The sequence below is a fragment of the Halichoerus grypus genome, chromosome 12, assembly GCF_964656455.1.
Source record: "Halichoerus grypus chromosome 12, mHalGry1.hap1.1, whole genome shotgun sequence".
In the NCBI taxonomy this organism is placed as follows: Eukaryota; Metazoa; Chordata; class Mammalia; order Carnivora; family Phocidae; genus Halichoerus; species Halichoerus grypus.
In genome coordinates, this window is record NC_135723.1 from 62,435,373 (window position 1) to 62,447,240 (window position 11,868).

At 41.7% G+C, this 11,868-nt stretch overlaps 1 protein-coding gene across 1 annotated transcript in view; it reads left to right on the forward strand.

The window, feature by feature from the left end:
• The window catches only part of ITPRID1 (ITPR interacting domain containing 1), an 81,722-nt gene extending 71,157 nt beyond the window's left edge, over positions 1 to 10,565 (forward strand). The window contains exons 12-14 of the mRNA XM_078059824.1: positions 5,869 to 5,996; positions 6,753 to 6,864; positions 7,334 to 10,565. Of these exons, the coding sequence (XP_077915950.1) occupies positions 5,869 to 5,996; positions 6,753 to 6,864; positions 7,334 to 7,639 (546 nt within the window). The 3' untranslated portion in view covers positions 7,640 to 10,565. The remainder of the gene's footprint in view (positions 1 to 5,868; positions 5,997 to 6,752; positions 6,865 to 7,333) is intronic.
• The last annotated feature ends 1,303 nt before the right edge of the window (positions 10,566 to 11,868 follow it).

Consider the following 11,868-nt stretch of genomic DNA (forward strand, 5'->3'; position numbering starts at 1 on the left):
CTAGTGTCCCCTCTTCAGTGATTCTCAAGGTAAGAAATGATCTAGGTTGTCAAGGTTAGCTATTCATTAAAAAAATTAAGAGCATCACACATGAAACCACCTGTACTGAAAGTGAAAAAAACAGAAAGGTGGCACAGATAACAAAGGGCTACTGCTGTTTAAAGGAGAGCGGAAAGCAACTGTAATTTATTAAGCGTCTACTGTTTGATGCCTGACAGGTGACCTTCCCATTCTTTTAATTCCACAAATATTTATTGAGTGCCTATGCTAATTACTTTATTTACCGTATGTTGAGTAACCTTCATTTTCACCCATGCCATAAATCCTGAGCCCCTCATATATATGCCAAGTCCTCCCTCTTTTACAAATGAGGAACCTAGAACCAAGAGAGTGTAAGTTTCCAACTTCCCCCACTAATAAGTGGTTAGTTCAGATTCAAATTCAGATCTAGCTGACACCAAATTCTCAGACAACACACTCCAGGCAATGATGTGTCTAACTTTAAAGTATCTAAATCTGTAGAAGTGTAATAGCAACATGAGAAAGTGATTACGAGAAAGATAAGGCAAGTTACTACATAGCCCTTCAAGATCTAGAAATCTGCATAAATGTTATATAAAAGTAGAAAGAGAATCAATGAAAGATAAGTAATTTACTACATCATTTTTCAAAATTTTTCAAAGGTTTGAGACATTTGGAATATTTTTAAGTGGGTTGTTAAAAGGGTTGAACTAGTGAAAGAGGTCATTGAGATTAATTCTGCTTATAATACTATCCAAAAGTTTCATGGGAGTGAAGAACAAAGGCTGAGGTCCATCGGACTTTCAAAAGACCCAGGTTCAAATCCTAGAATGTAGTAGGAGTCATCCCCACCATCATCATCACTGATATTTATTAAGGGATTTTAAATGCTGTAAGGTGGTGGGTTTCAATTGGGGATAATTTGCTCCCATCCTTAGTAATATTTTGCAATGTTTGGAGACATTTTGGTTGTCATATCTGGGGTAGGCATTGCTGTTATTAGTGGGTAGAGGTCAGGGATACTGCTAAACATCCTACAATATGCAGGACAGCCCCCGACCTAACAAAGAATTATCTAGCCCCAAATAACGACAATGTCAGGGTTGAAAAACTCTGCTTTAAGGAAATAAACATATACTTGGCTACATGGTTAACATAGGAAAATGTTAGGTATGAAAGATGGCTGGAGAAGATAACATTTTAAGAGGTTGTAGGGGGAAAAAATATTAAATCCTACAATTAGGTACTCCAGTTTCCATGATGTAAACCAGGTGGTTGGTCCAAAATATCCTGAAAGAAGATTTTTTTCTAATTTACATTTTTAAGGTAAGTTCTACAAGGATATATAAATTAAACCATATTTAGTTTTTTATTAGTTTTATTAATTAAACCATATTTAGTTTTATATTTAATTTTATTAAAAATAATAAAAATCAAAATTGTGCTAAAAACTCCAGAAGAAATGGTCTCTTTAGATATACCCAATGTCAATCTTTTAATGGAAATGTTGCAGGTATTTATTCCATAATAAGATACTATCTAGTTTCTGTTCACATCGCAACTCTTAAAAACAACCCATTTACTGATTGGGTTAAAAAGAGAAATAGGGGTGCCTGCGTAGCTTAGTCAGTTCAGTGTCTGCCCTTGATTTCCACTCAGGTCATGATCTCAGGGACATGAGACTGAGCCCCACATGGGGCTCCACACTCTGAGCATGGAGCCTGCTTAGCCTGCTTACAGAATCTCTGTCTCCCTCTCTATCTGCCCCTCCCCTCCCCACACCACCCCACCCCATTCCCATACATGCTCTTGCTCTCTCTCTCTCTCGCTCTAAAAAAAGAGAGAGAGAGAAAGAGAGAAATAACAAACACATATCCACAGACTAAGAAGCTAGATGTCTGTCATCAAATTGTCTTTGGGAAGCACTATCATTTCATTTATTAATATAATAATCAAGTATCTATGGCAATAGCCATATATGATACTCAATTAGCCTATCATTTATTCAGTTATATGGCCACAAATGAAAAAAGGGGAATTCAGCCTTCCGTGGCACAAGTGGAAAAGACCTAATGAGGCTTTTTAGCATGGTTGAGGTGACTATGACAAATCAGTGCAGACAAAAGGGACACCAGGGTCTGGAGTGGCTCAGTTATTCAAAGGGTAGGCCTGACGACAGGTGCCAGGAAAACCACAGCATCCAGAGAGCATAGCTGACCAGTTAGTACAGCCCAGCAAAACCATTAATATGAAAGGTTTTAATAAGACATAAAGGATTTATAAGGTATTTGGGAGTGTCCTCATGAATTTGTAGGAGCATGGTTCTGGAAACTGCAGGAGCCAGCTACAGGGTAAGGACTGGTTCTGGCAGCGAGGCAAGGACACTGATTAGAACAGGGACCAAAGATTAAGCCTGGGTCAGCTCCAGGGTGAGTGACCTTTCATGCAGAGCAGAGCTCTCCCCATTTCTCGCTGACCTTGGGCCGAGGTAGCCCTAGCTGTGTGGGGAGATCTGACAACTGAAAATAGACCTTTTTCTTGCTTTGACACTATGAGACATCAGCTCTTCTGCAGAACATACAGGGGATTTGTGTCCTGTTATGCGCAACAGCCATCTTCAGGGTTGTGTGTAGCTTTCAAATGAGTAGGAGTTTAAATGAGTGTGCATGCCACCATCTCGTGTCTTCTAAAACCTTGTGTCATATTGCCTCTGCCTGCTGTCCTCCTAGAATTCACAATTATACAAAAAAAAAGGTATTTTCACATCAAATTGATCTGACATTTTACACCCTGAAATGCATACTATCTCAGGTTTTATTAGATGACAATGCATTTCTCCTTATTTAGAGTCAAGGGACCACAAACATACAGAGAAAACGGTCTTTTACATGTGCCTTATTATACTCGTGGGCAGATGTACACGTGGGCACACAGAGAACTTGCAGAAAAGCAAGTGAAAATGGGGGATTGCATTCACCCACAAGAGCAGGCTGCTTAAGCCAAAGAACAAACTCAGGAACAGAGAGAAAAGGTATCTATGGTGAGTGAGTCTGGGTTTGTAAGGCCTGAAAAATATTCTGGAGAAGAATGTCTCTAAGATACTAGGTGCTACCTAGGGTTACAAAAATTATTTATTAAAAAAACTTATCTGGACAATTAATCTTGGACCAAGTTCAGATTATAGGCAGGGATAGATCCTATCTATTACCTTTCAATGGAAGTTCCAAGCGAGTGTTGAAAGTAAGAGCAATTTTAGGTAAAAGACTCAGAGAAACCTCCCCACCTCCTCCCCTTACAGAGCAGTATGTAACAGTGCAGAGACTCACTTGACTAATTGGTAAATGCTATTTCTGTGGTCTTGTGGGACACCATGGTTTGTTGATATGATTCATTCTTTTGTATATGTGAATTCTTCAAAATAATTTAGTAATTAAAAAAAACTTTCCAGAAAAGAAAATAAGATCATCTGAAATTAGATTTTTGGATATTAGAAAATTCTTCTATGATGTTCATGATTTAGCTTTAAATAAAAAGAAAGCATACACAGCTTAACAAGTCAGATGAGCCAACTCAAAAGTGAAGTTTCAATGTTTTCTGGTGGTTTCTTGCTCTTACTACTAAAGTTTGTTTTAATGCGCTTGAGTCAGTTGAGTAGACCTTGAATTGATTCTGGGTTATAACCTAGCACTTACATCGGAAGAAAGAGTTCGAAACAGCCTCTTATTTTTTTTTTCCTTGCCTAAGTTTTCCTTTTCTCTGAAAACTAATTCTATACCTGTTCTAGAGCTGAAATATAGTGTTAGTACTTCCAAATGACCAGAAGATGGCAGTGTTTCAGAATCTTCCACCTCACTCTCTTCTCGGGTACCAAACAGCCAGGAGTTACTCCTACATCCCAGCCCCGCGTGCCTTCCAATCACAAAGGGTTACCCCAAAATAACTAGATGAAGCATAAACTTTAATGTTTCTAATGCTCAGCCTACTTGAGCACCATGTCTCCATGCCCCTGGCCTGACCATCCCTAGAACTTGGTCAGCCTGTAGGAATCTACTAGGACCATTCAACCAGCTCAGTCCTAAGGGACAAATAGCTTGTCCCTGTGTCTAGCCACACTGCTGTGACTCAGTTAGATCTTGAGAAGAAAAGAAATGAATCAGGCTTGAAATCTGCCCTTTTTTGACCTTGGACAAGTCAGTTTGCCCTTCTGTGTCAGAACACTTCTCTATAAAAAGAACCCTTCATGGTCTCTAACATCCTTTCTGGTTTCAAGAGCCATAACTGTAGTCACCTTTCAAGCACGATTGCCAACATCAGTAACACTTCAAATACTCCTCTAACTGGTTCAAATGCACTCACACTGAAGCAAATAATTAGAGAGTTTTGCCATGTAAAATATGTTATTCAAATATAAAAATTAAGGGACAGAATCAAACCGAACTCTCAGAGCAAAATGATGAGGAGTTTTCAGTATAAAAGCATCACTTGTAGGAAAGTATTTCTACTATGACAATTCCAGTAAAAGTAGCCATGAAGCTGCCAGGATCTTGGCCATGGGGCTTGGAGGAGAAGAGTAAGAAATCTGGGACTTCCTAAAAACAGGGCTAAGAGGAATTAACACAGCTGTAAGACTGGTCTCCATGGAAGGAAGAAAAGAAGGTTGAAAGAGGGCTGCCATGAAAATCAGTTTCCTTTAAAGAGCTTTCCACAAGCCCCACTCCATGCTCTCCACTTCCAACTCATTGCCATCCTACTGCAAGGGATGCTGGGAAATGTCATTTGTTAGACACATTGTTGCCCTAAGACATTAGAAGTCTGTTCATGTGAATAAAGGGGGAAAAGACAGTTAGCAGGCAGCTAGCAGCCTCTGCCATGCTACTCTGGGAGGCAGGGAGGGCAGTCAAACCCATGCGCCTGGTAGAGGAAGCATTAGGGTCTAACAAGCATTAATGTCGGTTAAAGTCAGATGGGTGGAGATACTGGGGTCCTGGATCATGCATCTATTCAAAGCATGATCCAACCTGGGCTGGAAAACAAGGGGGATAGCTAGTAAGAACTCAGCAAATCATCAGGTTCCCAACAAATGGACTGAACTTAGGGGCTGCAGGAAGAGATATATATATATTAGGATATATATAGGCAGAAGCACAGTCACGCAGAGAAAGTAAGATTTAAAGAACGGTTCACATCAGGAACAATAAGGAGCAGGATGGGGAGCATAGACAGAGTTCAATTCTAGATTCCAATTCATGAAGGGAGTGGGATGCCTAAATGATGCCTGCCTTACTCTGGATGAGCTTGTTAGCTACATGGAGCTGATCCTGCAGATTTCACCATCAGGGATTGCAGTTAAGCAGGGCTAAGACTGATAAAAAAAAAATATTCTAAGCAGACTTTCTCTAATCAAACACATACCATCGGGACAGATGTGTTCAACGTTATTGAGATTCAGAGTGAGGCAGTATTCAAAGCCCAAGTTAAACAAGATTTAACAGGGCTCAACTTTCCTAAGCACAAGCCCTTACTTTGGCCCTTTCCCTCCTGCTCTCCTTTATCTGCGTCCTTGTACCCCTACATCACCTAGTTCTTCAGACAGCCATCCTGTCTCCGGGACATAATGTCTCCAAGAGCCAATCAACAACCAACTGCCATCCTGTCCCAGCCAAGTATTGCCTGTGCTGGCCTGGAGAAGCCAAAGGCTGGGCTTTCCTCTTTATTCTTCCCCACACATTAGCGACAGGGCTTCATTGCAGACAAGGGAGCCCCAGGGGGAAGGCAGGCTCCGCCGTGGTGAGCTCTTGCAGTGAATCCGAAAGGACTTCCTTTTCAGCTCTTTCTAATTGTTCTCAGCGCACAGTCCACGAGATGGAAGTGATGAAGATGGTGTGCCGGAGTTTCCGGGAGCATCTGGAGGAAACTGAACAGCACCTTACAGGACAGCAGGCACTCTTTTGCAGGGACATGTCAGAGGAGGAAAGGTAATTATCGAAGAGAGTCATAAAAGTAGAGCCCACACACCTGGAGCAAGGAAAGGTAATCAGGGCAGGACAGATGAGCACCAGGGAGGAGGACTAATGAGAAATGAATCCTTTTCCTTTGCTTTCCTGTTCTTGTTCTTGCTTTCTCAGTGGGAGTCTGTGAGAGCTATTTGCTAGATAGCAACACTCACTCTTTAAGGCCAAGGCTATTTGAGGTCAGAAGATGGGCAGTCAGCCGGGAAGATGGAGATAGCCAGCAGGATATCTTCCATTAATGTGAATGGGACTTATGCAAATGTAAGTATTGGGAGTTCTTAGAGTTTTGAAAATCTGCATTATTTTCACATAGATGAAAAGCATATGTCCCAAAAGTCGATTAGCTGTTGCCTGGGCCTGAGGGGTGGGAATAAGGATTAACTGTAAAGGGACACAGGAGTTTTTACTGGGCAGAGGGAAGTGATCCCAAACTGACTGGTGGTGAGTGAAACAACCTGGCAAATGTACTAAAAATCATTGCATTGGACTGTTAAAATAGGTGAACTCCATGGTATGCAAATTATTCTGCAATAGAGTTGTTTAAAAAAGAAAGAACACCCGCCCTGGTGATATACCATGTCTGCCACTGATAACAAATAAAGAAGGTGACTTTCCCTTGTAAGAAATGTCAGAGGACTGACCTACATTTTGAGAGGGATGATGGAGGACTGCGCTTGGAGGTGATGGGAAATGTGGTCGATTTCTATTCTCTACCTGCAGGGAGGAGGCCGAACAGCTGCAGACTCTCCGCTGGGCCCTGCGGCAGCAAGTAGAAGAGCTGGAGTTTCAATTAGGAGACCGGGCTCAGCAAATCAAAGATGAGATTCTATCGGTACGGGGCAGTGGGTTGTGAAGCTGGACTCTGTCCTGCCGACCGCCGGAGGGATGCATTAAATCAGAAACCTGATAGTGCGATCAGTTCAGATTCTGGGATTATGGGCCAACACCTCCATTTTAAGTATAAAAAAAGTGAAGCCTTTGTTCAAGGCCATGTGGCTAGCTGGTGGCAATTGAGGATTAGAACTCAGGTCGTCTAATTCCTATGCCAATCTTTCCTCCTGCCCTGTAAATAAGCGATACATATTAATAATAATTATTATTATTAGCCATTTTCTCGATGAGAATAAGAAACACAACTTTTGAGCTAGTATGGCTTAGTCATTGCCAGAATCTGCTGCTAGCTCCCAGAGCCCCCTCTAGAGAATTCCCCACCCAGGAGTACCTTTCCCAAAAGTCTGGCTTAGCTGTTTGGTGCAAATATGCTAAGTTGCCCACTCTTTTTGTTCTTATTTTCCTTTTAGCAGCTTGAGCTTCTCACAGAGGAACAACCTGAACACTATCCAAACCTGCATGACTATAACCGGACAGAAGAAAAGAATGGCCAGACTTCAGGTGCTAAAGTCCACCCAGCCATGGTGCCCTGGGTTGTCTTTCCTCCCCACGATGGCCAGCAGGCTCCCAGCTCAAGGGTGACCCATTTGGCTGCCTTCTCTCCACCCACCTTGGAGAGCAGCACCAGGATGTCTCCTCCAGCTGAGGCAGAGTCAGGCTCAGCCCCTTTGTCAAATTGTCCTATTGGAGAAATGGGTATGAACGTCTTCCTCTAAATCAGAGTGGTTTTGATGACCTTCCTACAAAGTGTAAGAGCACATTCTGGCCAGACAAGGAAATCTAAATTGCCCCCAAGAAGTGTTTATCAACCCTTCTTCAGCTATTTTTAGAAATATTCTACTCTGTGGTTCCACCCAAGAGAATCTCAATATTTCAATATCTATTCAATACAGAATAAGTGAGCACCTACTATGTGTCTGGCACTGGGAATACATGGTAGCCAAGATATAGATAGATAGATAGATAGATAGATAGATAGATAGATAGATAGAGATAGATAGAGATAGAGATAGATAGAGACAGAGATAGAGATATATAGATATTTAGGTAAAAATGATATACAGTCTTTGCCCTGCAGAAACTTAGAGTCTACTGGGGGAGATAGAATGTGGACACATAAAGACATATGGATTTGAAAACTGTGAAAGAGCTTTGAAGGAAATCACAGGGTTTTATGAAAGACAACATAGAAGGGAGTCTGACTGAGATCAAGATGTCAGGAGGGCCTGGTTGAGAAGTGACAACAGATGAGGGAAAGAAAATCCAGGCCCCAGAAGTACCTGAGGCAGTCAGCCCCTGGAAGCACTGATGAAGCTCTTACCATGTGCCAGGAGATCCTCGAATGCTGGAGACGGCTGTGACACATAAAGAGTTGGATGGGGAGTGAAGAAAATAACAACAACCAACAAGATAATTTCAACATTGACAAATGCCATGGAGAAGACGGTGTAGGAACACTGTAGGGGGTGGTATGGAAGAAAATCGAACGGCATTCGGTGACAGGCAGGGCCTTGCTGAAAGGAGGTTATTTGACTTAGACCTGAATGGTGAGGAAGAGGAACCCATGTGAAATTGTGGGGAAAGAACTTTGAAAGCAGAAGGAATGGAAAGTTTAAAGGCCCTGAGACAGAACCAGCAGAGTTGCTGAGCACACGAGTGATGGGAGCGTGGAGGGAGAGGAAGTCCAGGGGCCGACTGAATGCCAGAGCCTGAGAGGCAGGACCCTTCTTCCTGATACTTTCTGTCCATGGCATTGCCATTCGCCTTGACGTGTAGACTCAGAGCCACAATTTCACATCGTCTCCTCATCCTCCTTCATCCTTTTCTGTCAGAATCAATTATCACACCACTGCTGAGGGTACTGCCACAATGTCATTCCCAGAAGCCCCTTCAGAACCTATTACTGGGTGACGACCCAACAGAGGGGCTTCCTAACTGCCTCTAGCTTCCTTCTCTCTGAGCTATACTGGCCTCTGCCAAAGTGGTCTCCCTTGGACATCACCTGGGTCATATTACCCTGACCTAGGGTGAGTAGCCACGGAGTCCTTTTAGGCTATCCCAGAGAATTAGAGAGAAGTCACAGGATCATCCTTCCCAGAGGAGTCTTGCACCAAACAACCTCTGTTCCCTGCAATTATTATGCCCCTCTCCTTATCTCCAGCTGCCTCATTTCCCTTGATCACATCCCTCTTTTGGCTCCTGCATCATGTTTTAGCTTCCATCCCCAACTTGGCTTCTGACATATTGCATTTGTACCCCCCAAATTGCTTTCCTTTCTAATCTTTTTAAACTTTTTACTCTTTCCCTGGGTCAGACTCCAGGCTCCCTTGTTTATCTCCAGTTCTCCAATGTAGATTTTGAAAAGTTTGCCATGGTTTCTGCAGATGACTTCAGATATGATGGAGAAGGAAAAGGAGACCTATTGCCTTCAGATGAAGGGTAGCATATGGAATCCCCAAGGATTGCTAAACATCTCATGGCATTTCCTTGTTTATTCTCCAAACTCACCAACAAAGAGCACAAAAGGGGAAGCAAGATGTAGAGGGCTGCCCATCCCACACAGAACTTTGCTGTCTTCAGCCCATGAAGGCTTGATTGCCAATGCTACTTCCAAATACCATCTTCTGTAGTGCATATCCTTCTTCCCATAGACATGAGACCTCTAGAAGCCCAGCCCACCTGGTGATCTATGGATTAACTGTTAGTGTGTCCCCAGTGGTTCTCTATCCTGAAAACTCTTTAGACTCACTGGGGAGTTTTATAAAATACTGACATTGAAGCCGGATCAATTAAACAAGAATCCCCAGGAATGGGATCCAGGGACCTACAAATTTTAAAAGTTCCCCAGATGATTCCCATATGCAGTTAAAATTGAGGGTTGTTGTTCTAGATGAAGAAGCTACCTTACAATTCAACTGTTCCTGTTGTTTTCTAAGGACTCTCTTTTATTTCCCATTTTTCTTTCTATACCACCCCTCTCAGCTAAAGAAGTCTTTCACAACTCATTGACAATCACTGAATAACAAAATTGGGAGACAAGAGAAAGAAAAAATGACATGTGGACTTTATTTCTATTTTTATAGCATTGAATTCTACCTTGCTCATCAGTTCCTACATTTCATCTTCATGGTAGTAAACAGACGACTTTGTTCTGTTTTCCTTCCTTTGACAAACCAGATTAAATATACATATTTGACCAGGTAGGTCAGGGTAAGGATTATTTGTTTCCTCAATTTAACACCTTCCTTCTCTTGCCAGAAATGTCTGTATAAAATAGTCAATTACAAAAATTATGGAAATGTAAGTAGTCTTCTAAATGTACATAGTTGTTTCGACACTAGGACACAGCACAAACATTCTAGAAAGTGAACAATTAAGACAAATTTCCTTTACAGTGTAAACATTAAATGTAAATGTAAACCTGGGTGTTTTGAGTATTATTGGGAAAAGTTTTCAATTAGCAATAACAAGGGGATATGAAGCAAGTCTTTCAAGGATAGAATCTACAACAAGCATTCAGGTAACTCAGATACTCTCACCTTACGATGTCCCCTATCTTTCGTTCTTCTACCTTTTCCATAAATAAGCTTCAAAAATTCATGTGTATATCATAGTATTTATAGTGTTTCACTCCAATATCAATGTACTCAACCTAAAATATCATAAAACATTATGGTTATGGAAAGAATGTCCAAGTGTTTTCTGGAGTTACCCAGCAAAGCAAATGCCTTCCACCTCGAACCTTCAGGCATCCCTTGCTGGCCTATCTCTTTATTTCAGTGTGATACACAGACAATGTCCCGTACCAAGCACTTACATTACAATCTCTTGTTCTCAAATGTGGGTTCACAGCAAAACTGCTCACTAGGCTTGGAAAAAAAAATTTAAGATTTATTTATTCATTTGAGAGAGAGAGAGAGAGAGAGCAGGGGGAAGGGCAGAGGGCGAGGAAGAAGCAGACTCCCCGCTGAGTGTGAAACCCAATGCAGGGCTTGATCCCACAACCCCTAGATGAAGATGCAAACTGAGCTGAAACCAGAAGTCCAATGCTCAACCACTCAACCAACTGAGCCACCCAGGTGCCCCTAGGCTTGGAAAATTTTTTTTCTGAGAACCTAGCTTAAAGCTAAATAGGATTCCATTTTGGAGTATTTTGACAAAGTTCAGACATGTTTTTGACCTGAGTTGCTTCCACACAAACAGATGGAAATGAAGATTTGGTGGTTGTCAGTTTATATGATCAAACTGGATAAAACAGACAGGCAGACCATGCAGGTCCCCATTTGTTTATACAAAAATAAGAGTCTTTGCACGTGACAAACTTTACGTCATTTGAGTCTCACAAAGCTAAAAGAAGTATTTCTTATTTGAATGGTGAGGAAGCTAAGATATGGAGAGACTGACCTACACAAGCACACACTGAGTCTTGTGCTTTATTAAGAAGCAACTGCATGCTGGGGTTAGGAGCTCAAGCTCTGGAGTTAAATGCAGGCTTTGAAGCTTAAATCCAACTCTACTACTTATTATCTGTGCTGGGTAAACTACTTAACCTCCTAAGCCTCAGTGGCACCATCTGTAAATTATCAGAGTGAATACATATATAGCCCTTTAGAACAAGCCTGGAACATGGTTCAGTAAGATTCCATACTGAGTCTGGCTCATGGCTCAGTATGGTTAAGATTCTGATGACAGTTAATAAGAATAGAGGCAATTTTCTAATACCTACTTCCATGCAAGGTATTGGGCTAGACATTGTATGTGTATTATCACTTTTCTTCACAACAATCCTGAAAGGCAAGAATGCATACACACATACACACATGCTCAAAAAGATTGCAAATTGTCTAAGTTCTGGCAACTAATAAGAGATTGAGTTGACTCTCTGATTCCCTGCTTTGCTGGTAGTTCTGCTTTATGGCTCTGCCAAGCTTTGGGGCTTATGTGG